General features: G+C 38.6%; 1 protein-coding gene across 5 annotated transcripts in view; it reads right to left on the bottom strand.

Moving 5' to 3' along the window:
• Positions 1-11053, bottom strand: part of kcnt1b (potassium sodium-activated channel subfamily T member 1b) — a 94762-nt gene extending 83709 nt beyond the window's left edge. For 2 of the 5 annotated variants that reach the window (XM_026931322.3, XM_026931320.3), the window contains exons 1-3: positions 10158-11051; positions 7988-8033; positions 7365-7532 (exon numbers count right to left, since the gene is read on the bottom strand). In XM_026931322.3, coding sequence (XP_026787123.1) covers positions 7365-7532; positions 7988-8033; positions 10158-10188 — 245 coding nt within the window. In that variant the 5' untranslated portion in view covers positions 10189-11051. Of the gene's footprint in view, positions 1-7364; positions 7533-7987; positions 8034-10157 lie in introns of all 5 variants that reach the window. The other 3 variants (XM_053228764.1, XM_026931317.3, XM_026931323.3) reach the window with 3 other exon arrangements.
• Between the last annotated feature and the right edge of the window lie 2004 nt (positions 11054-13057).

Genomic DNA, 13057 nt, shown 5'->3' with positions numbered 1-13057 from the left:
CTAGGCAGTTAAAAACACACACATAAAGTATGCCCACACATTAATTTATTAAAGGTGGGGCCAGCAATTTCTAAGTTAGAATGCCATATATTATCTGGCTAAATGATATTTTCCAGAGGCCTGGCTGTAAACACAGAGATGACCCAAACAAACAAAAACAAAAAGATACATTTAACAGTTCTGATGTTAAAAACCTGTAGAATAAAACTGTCCAGCATTTCAGCAACCAGCATGACAACACTTACACAAAGCACATAAACACTGTACACTGTAAGCTTCTAATGCACACACACACACACACACACACATTTTATTTTGTGGGTCGTTTCACACTCTTATCCACTTCACAAGATGTAGCTGTTTCAATAAATCATGGTACGGAAGATTGAAGTGATAAAAAACAGCATGCATTATAGGTGATATGGTGAAGTTTTCTGTGAGGAGTACATTTTTGGAAGGAGTCTCCAGTGTCAGTGCAACAGTCACAGGTAAAGCTGTTCTATTTTCCGACTCAGGAAAAGTCAGAGGACTTTGCACTGTGCTATTTCTTGGTAATATGAAAATCTGAATTTTTTTTGTCTGTTTTATTAACTTTAAGAGAGAGAGAGAAAACAGAGAGGCTGGTACATGGCAGTTTATAGATGGTATATCATAAATGATAATGGAAAACAACTTGTTCAATGTAACTATAAACATATAAAAAGTCTGATGTGATGTTCTTTAATTAAAACCCAGCAGGTCTAATCCAGGTAGTAATCCAAATTTTAGTAAGTGATCTTATCAATCACACGAGTCAAGTTTGGCGAAAAATAATGCAAGCCAATATCACATTAGGGTTTCCTCTGTGTGTTTTTAAAATATAACTAGGTCCAATACAGTCATAACCACAATATAGTATATTGTTCATATCCCACAGCCCTAATCACAGCCTGTATAAACAGTCCCGGTGTTTTCCTGCTTGCTCCTAATTTACTCTCAACCCCTGACTGTGTTCCTGATTCTTACTATAAGTAAGTGACCTTGTTTGTGTTTTCTGCTTTTAAGTGGAGATTCGCCTACGCTGTGTTTGTCCATATTACCTCTTTTTGACCTTGAGGTTTAGAAAAGCCCTAACAAAGCAACTTATTTCTATCAGACTCCCTCTGGCTATAGTGCATATACAACACAAATGATGCACTCTCACACATTCATATACGCACACAAGAAGGCACACACACACACACATCGTTGGCTTTATATGAATATGTACAAACCCTGAATAATAAATACTCTACTATTTAACTACATTTATTAGTTTTTTATCTTGGATCATTTTGTCTGAAATGTCACTTTATGTCCTTTAACACAGAGCTTTAAACTGGTTCATGTCTCTAGAGAGGAAACCAAACCTCTGTCTCTCACTACCTATTTTAAGACAGTGTACATTATTTATCCGCTTCAAAGCAAAGAGGTGATAACAGCAGGTTTGATTTAACATACAACTGAGAGCAACATTTTCATTGTGTGTGTGTGTGTGTGTGGTCTTATAGATAGCACACACCACACCACTGACTAATCACTAATCACCCTGATATAGTGGTGAGAAACAATGGTCTCAGACATAAACAGAACTAAGAGTGCAACTAATCACTATTTCAGTGATCACATAAGCATATTAAACAAATCTTTTCTTTAGTGCTGTGACTAATCATTCAATTAAATAAGTAAGTTTTGAATACATCATTCACATGTTGAAACTGAACAAGACAATTGGATACATTTAAGAATTAAATATGCAAGGAATATATAAACATGTCATTGCATGCTGTTATTGGAAAATAATCAATGACAAGGTGGTGAAGTTTATTTTCCTATAACAGCAAGTGTTTTATTCCTCTTATATGACAGAAATGTTACACTTTTTTATCTATTTATAGTTATTTTTGATGTTGTAGATGCAGCAGTTGAGGACGCAAGTGCAGGTACTCAATGATTTTATTAATCTTAGCAAACAGGACAAAGACGTAATCCAAAAATGTAGTCCAAAAAAACAGGCAAGGGTCAAGCGATGAGCAGACAACATAAACAAGGGCAGACAGAAGCAAAATGTGAACAACAACTAGGTCAAACTAGATAGACCATAACAGTAAGAAAACGACTGGCGCAAAAGGACACAGCGTATACTTCGCAATGCATGTGTGTACTGAAAGTCCTTAAATACTGTGAGTGTGGCCGTGACTATGACTACAATGGCCTACAAATGACTACAATGGCCTACAAATATGGCCGCCAAGGACTACAACACCCAAACACTCTCATGTTCATGTCACCACTGGAATCGGCATCAACGTGAGAGTGTTTGGGTGTTGTAGTCCTCGGCGGCCATATTTGTAGGCCGTGCTAAATTCTGGGATGTGTCGTTAGACGCCAATTCCAGCATCGGCATGACAGTAGAATGCCCACAAGTCAAATTAGTTCCTGCTTTTACTTATGATACAACAGTAATTCCCTCACCAGCCTCTCTTTTCATTCATGTTCAGCAGTGGACAAAGTAAAAAACTCCTTCACTTGAGTGAAAGTAAAGACACCTTTGTTAACAGGCTACTCAAGTAAAAGTAGAAATCTTCTATTTACATTTCTACATTCCTACAAAAGCACCTGCTTTTAACTGTATTTAAGTGTCAAAAGTAAAAGCATTAAGGTATTTTAGTTGAGCAGTTTCTGGAGACCTCTCTGACGGCAAATCAATGCAAAAGAGTTTAGTTAAATTCCTAAACATTCATTTCCTAAAATTAGAAGGCTGATTTTTGAATGCTTTGATCCTCAGTGCACCAGGGAGACACAACATGCACTGGAAAAAAACGTCATTCTTCTATTCCAATATTTCAGACATATCTCTTAGATAAGTCCAAGAGTGTTGCACTGCCCCAGCTTTGTTTGATCCACCAGATATATTTCTGCCTTTTGAAGCTTGTATGATATGGATGGCTTTCAGTTACCTTTCTTGGCCAATTAAAAGGTGTGCTGTACTGTGATTCGTTTCCTTCAATTTCAACATGTCTTGTATTTAGATGTTTTAGCTAATCTAGTTCCCTCCTACTTCAGAGTAATAAGTAATGATTAACAGAGTGCAGAAAGTAATGCTGTGAAAGTAGGATAATTTGCTTCAAAATGTAGTGGAGTTAAAGTATCTGTAAAATCTGAAATATTTTAATCAGGTACAGATACTTGAAAAAAGTACTCTCCCATGTTGGAAAACTTAACATTAAAAATGAACATCTCCTCACAGAAAACTTCACCACAACAATTACACACTTCAATCCGGATATGTGGGGCGTCCACTTTACAAATCCACTTCTACTACAATATGGAAGGTGACACATCATCTCCTCAGCTATCCAGAAGTCCTTCTAGAATGCCACCATAGAGCATCCTCACTGGGAACATCATCGCCTGGTACAGGATCTGCAGTGCTGAGGACCACAAAGCCCTGCAGAGGGTGGTGAGGTCTGCTGAATGGATCACCAGGTCAGTACTGCGCAGTCTGTAGGACATGTACACCATGCGGTGCAGGACCAGAGCAGGAAAGATTTTAAAAGATCCTACACACACACACACACACACACAACAATGGACTGTTCCGGCTGAAGGCTGGAAACCACCTCCGCAACCACATGGCCAGGACTGAGAGGCTAAGGAGGCGCTTCTTTCCCCAAGCCAACAAAACCCTGAGCTCATGACCACCAACTCCTTTCAGCTCCTCTGCACTTGATATTACACACACACACACACACACAGAGCACCTGATCATACATACATACTCATGTACATATATTTTATATGCTCTTGGTTTGTCTGCACTCTCCCTTACCCCTATAACCGTTGTTATATTGTGTGTATAGTGTATTTATTGTTCTTGATATGTCTTTGGAGTAACTACAGAAGTAACTACAGAAACCATAACATACAACAGTGGCTTTATTAATATAGACTTTGCAGACGTAACTATTACCAGTGCTGCTGTTGTAGAAAATTCAACACATTCTGACTAATCAGAAGCGAGCTTTTAACCTACAGAATTTTACAACAATCAACGCAATTGATAAAATAATCTTCTGTAACATTTATGAGTCATTCTGGTGTTTTACTTTGCCTATTTCTCGACCATTTTTCTGCGTGTCACAAAAAAAGAAGCAAAAATTCATGCATACTTTACAAGGCCACCTGAGGTATGCTGAGATAGAACTATCCATTTCTCAAAATCATCACTACAGAATTTCAATATAATTCATTAGACCTAATGAGAACCTTTCCATCTGAGTAGATTTCAAGTGCTATAAAGTTATTGTGTTAAAAGTTTCTTTGGTCACAGTAACAAGCAGAGCAGATAAAAGTGACATTGCTCATGAATCAGGGAGATAACTGTTCATTAAACAAACCTACTGCCAGCAATTGATTTCCATTAACAACAGCCAGAAAGGACACACACTTTCTGAGCCTGTGTTTGACAATAAAACATCAGCGTACAGTAAAATGGATACCACAGACATAACTAATGGAACTGGAAGGGAATCTGGTCATTAGCAAGGCAGTTTATTTAAACCTGGGTGGCAAATGGATATCATACACACACTCCGAAATTCTGCTTTTAATTAAATTTAATAAAGAGAATGTGGAATTTTGAGGAATTAGCAGAATAATCATCATGATTAATGACATTATATCACAATATTTTAAGGGTAATGTTTCATGATGTTGAATATTTTATAAAGCAAAAGAATTTCTGTAAAACAATGTTTAGTCATTTTTTGTTTCCTGAATTAATTGACTGTGATATTAGTGAGCTTCGCTAAAATTAGCTAACTGGCCAATGTAAAATAACAGTGTCTGATTGATTGAATACATTGTTGGCTTATTTATTCATTCATTTCTTTATTTAATTTGGAGGCCCATCATTTATATTCATAATTTAAAAGCTTAACACAATTAATGTGATCGGTAATGTGGTTGTGCCATATTGACCACCTCCTTATCAGGAATAAATGGTCACATTGAGTTTGTTATAGCTGTTCAGAATATAATAGTTTATAATATAGCTGTCTATCCAAGGTAATAAATCATAAAATTCTATTTTTGTTTGCTTCTTCATGTTTGTGGCGAATTGAGAAAATGTGAGAAAATGTATCACCTTTAATATACAGTTTCATGCAAATGTTTGGGCACCCATCACCAAATTACATATTTTGATGATTTTTGAAGGGAAAAGAAGTAAACACAACTTCTGTGGCAATTAAAAAAACATTTTTCTGCAAATTTTAATGAACAGTTACATTATATTTGATGAAAAACAGAAAATACTTTAATAGTAATGGTGGCATGTGCAAACGTTTGGATGCTCTACAAAATACCCCCTTTGGAACATTTCACAGCTTCCGAATGCTTTTTGTAGCCAGCTAGGAATCTTTCTATTCCTGTTTAATGAATTTTCATCTACTCTTTCTTGCAGAACCTTTCTAGTTCAAAGATATTCTCGGGCCATCTTGAATACACAGCATGTTTAAGCTCTACACACAGATTGTCAATGACTCTCAAGTCAGCATACCGTGAAGGCCATTTCAAATCCTTCAGCAGTTCATGTCGGATTCTGAGGTATGTTTTGGATCATTGTCCTGATGTAGAAGTCAATCTTCAGGTTTTTTTTTTTTTGATTGACTCTCACATATGCTTACAGAATTTGCTGGTATTTCCTGGAAGGCATTCTTGCGTCTACCTGAATACAATGTTTGCTGTGCCAGTGGCTGCCACACAGCCCCAAATTATAATAGATCCACCCCCATTCTTAACAGTTGAAAAGTTGTTGTTTTCATCAAATCCTGCTTCTTTTTTTTGTCTCCAAACATACCTTTTTTCTTTATTGGTCCACAGCACCAAAATAGATGTTGTTTTGCATACTGGACTTTTGTGATGACGTCGCAGGTAAGGTTTCCTTCTGATAACTCTTCCATACAGAGCATGTTTGTGCAAGCAACGCTGCACGGTAGAATGGTGCACCACCACTCATGTGTCAGCTAAATCTTCCTGCAGGTACTTCCTGCAGCTGTCTTACTGGGATTTTGCTTTGCTTTGCGTAATAACTAACTCTTTCACCTTCTGCGCAAAATGGCAATGTGTGCACTTTTACGTAAGAATAATGGTAAGTTTTATTCTGCAAGACTGATATCTATTATTGTATCTCCTTGCCCTAACAATAGAATTAAAGACCACAGGATAACACACAGCACTATGATTAAAGCCATAATCAGAATCCAATATCATATATCAATAAGTACATATTTTCTCTCCAAGTTAAATTGTACAAAAGATGTCACCTCACAGTAAGAAATGTAAAAAATATGAAACATTCATATGAAATTCAAAGCATCTCATTATAGGCAACAGCTTCCTGTCATTGAAATAAGGCAGAGAAGGAGATTAGGACAGGAGATAGCCTTGAATCTATCATAAAAGATTGAGTCATTTAGCAAACGCTGCAGTGATATTTAAACCCCGATCTATTCAGCCTTGTCGCCTTGTACAGTTTCTCTCTCTCGCAACAGTGTTGTTTCAGCACCAGTGCCGAGGACAGCTCCCTCAGCACACATTTCTCTACAAAATGAGCACACTGAGCATGTGATCAGCTTCAACTGCACAAAACATCTACTGAGTGTGTGTAAAGAGCTGTGCCTGATATTTGCAAGAAGAAACATTCTTTGTCATTGTGCAATTCTTTATACTAAGGTCAACTGTGTAAATTACTGCCCAGTGTGTTACAAACAGCGATAGCACTTGGACCTTCACAGCACATTCACAAGCAATGCAGTATGTAAGTCATTCATTTATATTTACTGAGAGATGTTTTATTTAGAATATACAGTACCTGCAGTCTTAACCATTATGGAAGGGTATTTACTGTATTTACCATCTAAAGAAATATGAAGCCCATGTGACAGAAATGGAATGGATACTTGAAGGTTAGTAGAAAGAAACTAATTGTTTAAAAGATAAGGATAAAAAATTACAAATATAACTACAACGTTTTTCATATAAAGACAAAGTCACATAAAGTCTTATCCACCAGCATTGCTTTACGAAAGTTGTATACAACTGATGTTAGCTTGCTATGAAGGCACAATATAGGCATCTGTCAATATTGTTATCCAAATATTATGAAGTCTTGCAAAAATGTGTATTAAAGGCTCAGCTTGTTGCATGACTCCCTTCAATATTCATTTCATCACATGCTCTCAAACTCCAGAAAATGTGTTATGAATGCCTGTGTTTCCCCAGGCCCCATAAACGCTTTATAAACATAGGACCTCGTGTGTGATCTGTAGAAACACTCTTACCTGTCGTCATTCTGAAACGACTGATCCCCCAAAAGCAGGTCTCTGAAGCGGTAGCGTGGTGGGAGAGGAGGAACCTCCGAGTCCACATCAGCCATCTTCAGCGCCGAGCTGTCCAGAATCAGTCCAGTGTTACCGACGCTGCTCTTCTTAACCGTTTCAGCAGGTGGCCTGACAGGGAAAACCATGAAAAACATGTTGACAAATAATACAAATGCCATGCAGAAGCTATCCCAGCAGCACTGCACATAGAGTAGCGAAGCATCTGCCTAAGGGAACAGCTGGCAAATTCTACACAGCTGGAACTGGCAGTATCGGACAGTGACATATGAGATGCAGAATTTGTAAATATGTTGCTATAGCTCCTGCTCTTTTCTGGTATACTGCATGAAAAGAACACATTCACAAGTGCATTGCTAATTAAGATGCATGCCGATTCCTATAAACAGTTTGATGCAGTGCACATAAGCACTTAAGGGGAAAAAAAAAAAGCTTTAACATATACTGGTGTCTAACGATATTGTGAAGAACATTAATGCTGGCTCTTATGCAGATGTCTGCTCATAAACTTATCCTGATATCTGAACACAGAAACTAGGCAAAGCATTAAAAGTGTAAGAGCATACCTGTCACCAGGGTTGGATGGGCGATGTGGTGGAGTCATACTCGCCTCTGGAAACGGAGAGAATCATTAGTTATTTCCATAAAAAGACAGTCCATTCAGAGATTGTTTTATGAATGAATATCTGACATTATGATGTAAAATCCGAGCAGATCCCTTCAAGACCTTTTTTCCCACGTTCAGTCAAAGTGTTAAACCAATTTTCATTGAAGGTACACCGTGTGATGTGTGGTAATTTACATCTCTGCCTATTCAAATGTGAAGCTGGTGAATCACCAGCAATTACATCCAAGCAGCATGCTGGTATATCTCCTAAGCAGCACCTTCAGATACACTTTTACAGACAGCCTGTCTTTTACATAATTACAGGTCATTTCTTTAAGCATGTTTAATAGGCCGTTTACAGGGAATAGCCCGGAATTACACCTTAAGGCTAAACAGGACGTCTAAGGACTAATTCTCATTGTTATTATTGTTGTCCGTGTGGCAAAAGGTACACTGCAGCAAAGTAGCTCCTCTGTGATATCTAGAATGTTCTCTGCATGTTCTCCTTTGCGTGCCCTCAGGCATGTGTGTGTGTATCTGTGTGTGTTTAGTGTGCAGAGGTGAGGCGTGGGTGCAGGGTGACTTTAATGGCAGAGGTGTAAACAAAAGAGCAATGTGTTGTTGAGGGCACTGTGTGGATTGTGTTTACGCTTTGGCAAAGACAGTCACAAAAATCCCTGAGTGTCAGCTCTCAGATATATGGTATTCATTTTAAAAAAGTAGCTTGGATAGCTTTGAGAAGTACCAGAGAGGTTGTTATATTTTTCATTTCGAAGCAGTAATCCCTCTGCAGTGTGTCTTAATAAATGAGAAGGAGAGATGCCAGAAGGGGGAAATATGTGATAATTGAAAATACAAAATGATATCAAATGTACATAGTGGCTTCACAGGCACAGCCACAGCGCACTAATTTACAAAATGTACTTATAATAGGCTGTTTATCACTTTTTATATAATATCCATAATTGACTGGGGAAACAGTTGTCAGGGGTGTGGCAAAGAAGTAGAAGCACCACCCCTTGAAATCGTGAAGTCGTGACACCCTAACTCTGAGCTTAGATCCCATCTCTGAGAGGTCTGTTACTCTATCCAATTTATGCAGAAAAAACTCTGTGTTATAAACTAAAAATTAAACTAAAACTAAGCTGAATAAAACTACATTCTCAGAAATAAAGGTATCAATCTTTACTTTTTCTTGTATATTTTATGTATCTTTAGTGTCTATCCTTTATCTGGGAAGATACATCAGTGGTCCTTAATGTCCGATATACAATTTATGTTGTTTTAAACATATACTATATTCACGTTTTCAGGTAAAAGATACATACTAAACGTACAAAAGATGCTTGATGATACCATGCCAGCGACAAGGAAAGTTCTGAGACAATATGAAGCCAATCCAGTAATATCATTATGTGTCCACCAGGAAAACAACTCGGATATTCTCCAAAAACAACTTCATCACATCCAAAAGCAGGAGCTTTGCCAAATCCATGTCATAAAAAAAACCCGTCAGTCCCTTCAGTGAAAAGAAATAATCTGCAAAGTGTTCTGTGTGTAAACTAATCAAGCAAAATATCACCAGACTCCCTCCGTCATTCAACACACACCATTCTGTTTCTAGAGTGTTTCTGAAATATTTCATCTGACACACTCTGTCAGGAGATTAAATGGTACTGTACTGTTTCATCACTCCAGTGATGCACTACTGCTCTTTAATCTAATGCCACAGCAAAACGTCTCAGTGTTTATTGGAACATCCAGAGGCTGGTAGCTCAGCAGTTAAGGCTTTGGGCTTATGAGTGAAAGGTTTCGAGTTGAAAACCCAAGCTGGCACTGCTGGGTCCTTGAGCAAGACCCTTAACCCTCAGCTTCTCAGATGTAGGTCGATTTGGATAAAAACTAAATAATAATAATAACAAAGCATAAGCTAAATGAGTGCATTATTATTAATATATATTATTATTATTGATTTTTTTTTATCCAAATCGACCTACACTTGAGGTTATAGTAGGTTATAGTAGGTTACAGCTGTGCACTAAAGGATCTGAGAGTTAGGAGAGCAGTTCAGATGTGTTAAGAACTATAAGGTTAAGACCTGTAAGGTTTGGATAGCTGGGATGTCTTACCTGGCTGTGGCTGAGTGCGCGGTCCCATCATTGTAAAGAAGCGTCCTGATGGCGAGTCCAGCGCCACACATTTTCCTCCAAATCACAGCTTTAAGAGTCCACAGAGGACTTCCGATCCTAGTGTCCTCTCTGTGTCTCGAGATCTGAGAGAATGCATGAAACGGGTGGGTGACGACCCCGAGTGGAGAAGCTACACAAGCCCACCGGGTTTAACACAGCATCCAGCATCTTCTCCCTAACCCGAGCGCAGTGAAGGCGAGCTGCTGATCCTTAACGCCTAAAGCGTCCTCCTTCATCTCCTACACTCATCATATGGCTTCAGGTTTACGGTTTACACACTCACACACTCACACACACACACACACACACTCTCTCTCTCACACACACACACACACACACTTAGGGCACTAAATGCAGCCGAAGTGGACTTGCCCTGGAAATCAACTCCTCCTATGGGAGTCGAGAAATAATATAGAAATATAGAAATATAGAAATATATATCCTTTGCTTTTAAATCTGCTTTTGGAGAAGTTTTTCTCATGAGCATCCAGTACAACAAAAATACCCGCTCTTCAGAAAAACAACTAGAAAAATGTAAAGAGAAGGGGAAAAAAAGCTGAAAAAGCGCAAGGTCTTCCTTCAGCGTCCTCTCAGTGCGGTAAAAAGACTCTGGCTGAAACCCAAACGACTGCCTCCTCCCTTTATAAGTGCCCTACCTAGTGTTAAGCTAGAGGTTTATCCGCCCTACGCAGTGCACGATGTGTCCTGTATTCTGACATTTGGGATTAACCCGCTGTCACTTCTGTAGATAGCTCCGTATTCCCTAGCTAAGTGCCCTATATAAACTAAAAAAAAGCTTCAAGTGCACTACATTTGTTTAGCAGGGAGACATTTAGGATTCAGCCGCTGTCACCTCTGTATATGAGTAAGTGAGATAGAGGCTTGTGCTTGTCCTAAAAGCTCAGCAGCTCGTTCAGAGTTGACAGCGCCATCTTCTGGACAACTCTGAGATTTTTTTTTTTTTTTTTTACCATGGACACGACCCAAGAAAACCAAACCAGTTCCCAACCCTAGACCTTGAATACCTCCTGTCCTACACTTATTAGTGTTTTCCCTGTACCAGATTCAAATAGCTATTAAAGCAGGAGAAATACTAAAATGTGGTACTGCATGGCCAGGAAACTGTTCCCTAGAGAAGTCTGGTGTTTTAGAAGAAAGCTTTATTTGTCACATCAACATTACAGCACAGTGAAATTCTTTTCTCTGCATATCAGAGCTTGTTAGGAAGCTTGTTAGGAAGCTGGGGTCTGAGTACAGGCTCAGCCATGATACTACACCCCTGGAGCAGGGAGGGTTAAGGGCCTTGCTCAAGGGCCCAAGAGTTGCAGCTTGGCAGTGCTGGGGCTTGAACCCCTGACCTTCTGAGAAGCAACCCAGAGCTGTAACCGTTGTGCCTCCACTACCCGTGAAAAACTAATTTTTCAGGACTTTTTCTACAAAAAATTTCAGACTGTTCTATGCACTTTAAAAAGTAGGATTTGAAAGACTTAAAACATGATCTGACGATGATCTGATGTTATTATCTCATTGTAATACTGCTTGTGTTTAGACAAAAGTTTAGACAAAATGCTCCTTTACCAGGGTGTCAGATGAAAAATTCTCGGACTCATCCCCTCTTTACCCAGTCACTAATTTCTGGTGGATGGTATCCTCTAGTCACGGTGTTGCCGTATTACTTCCATGCTTTAATAATGGGTTTAATGCTCTGCAGGATGTTCAACATTGTTCATATTATTTATCTTTTTAATATAATCAAACTCTGATTAATATTTTTCCAGAACTTTGTCTAGACTTGTCTTGTTAGCTCCTTGCTCTTCATGATGCTGTTTGTTTAGATATGTTTTCTAACAGACTCTGGAGCCTTCCAGAAACAGGTGTAATTATATTCAGATCATGTGACACTTTTATTGCACACAGGTGAACTCTTTGAATTTTTCAAACTAGATAGATTTTTTAACCCCCATTTCAATATTATGGGCTATTTTGTGTAAATTCATGACAAATAATCCCAATTAAGTCCATTTCTGTTCTAGGTTATATCTACAAAAGCTTGGGGGTGAATACTTATGCTTATACTTAGACTAATGAATAGTGGATGTAGAAAAGTTAAACAAGTACACAAAGTTTCCAGAGAAGCAGGACTTTTCAGACAAATGACCAGCTGTGCAGAAGCTTAGTGCTTCTATTAATATTCAAAATGGCTGATGATGTGTTAGTTGTTGTCAACGCATGACATTCATAACATGGGCTTCCAAAGTTCTGAGAGTGTAGATGAGCTCTTCTCTCTATGCTTCCTCACTTCGTTACCGCTATAACAACTAACAATACAAAAAGACATGGCATTAATGTTATGTCCATTGCACTTGAAGTGTCACTATAAAGGAGAAATCCTTCATTCTGATGGTATGAAGGCATTTGACAAAATGGTCTCCAATTCTGCCAGTTTACAGCTGATTACACCTCTTGCAGGAAAGACAAGTGGGATGATAAGTGGAATTCTCCCTGTCCTAGCGCTGGATTGTTAAGAGGTCAGTGCATCCATTGTCTCAATAGCGAATGTGACATCAGCAGCATGAATCCATGGACCAAACACGCCTTCTGTCAACAGATCAGGCTGGTGGTGGTTGTGTAATGGTGTGGGGAATGTTTTCTTGGCACACTTAGGCCCCTGAATACCAATCAAGCATCCTCTGAATACCACGGCCTATCTGAGTATCATTGCTGACCATGTGCTTCCCTTTATGACCGCATTTTACCCGTCTAATAAAGGCTACTTCCAGCATGATAATGCTCCATGTCGCAAAACTAATTTCAAAGTCATCGCAAACTGGTTCCATGAA

The sequence above is a fragment of the Pangasianodon hypophthalmus genome, chromosome 24 (assembly GCF_027358585.1).
Source record: "Pangasianodon hypophthalmus isolate fPanHyp1 chromosome 24, fPanHyp1.pri, whole genome shotgun sequence".
In the NCBI taxonomy this organism is placed as follows: domain Eukaryota; kingdom Metazoa; phylum Chordata; class Actinopteri; order Siluriformes; family Pangasiidae; genus Pangasianodon; species Pangasianodon hypophthalmus.
The sequence above is the reverse complement of the archived record's forward strand: the minus strand, read 5'-3'. Positions and strand labels throughout refer to the sequence as shown.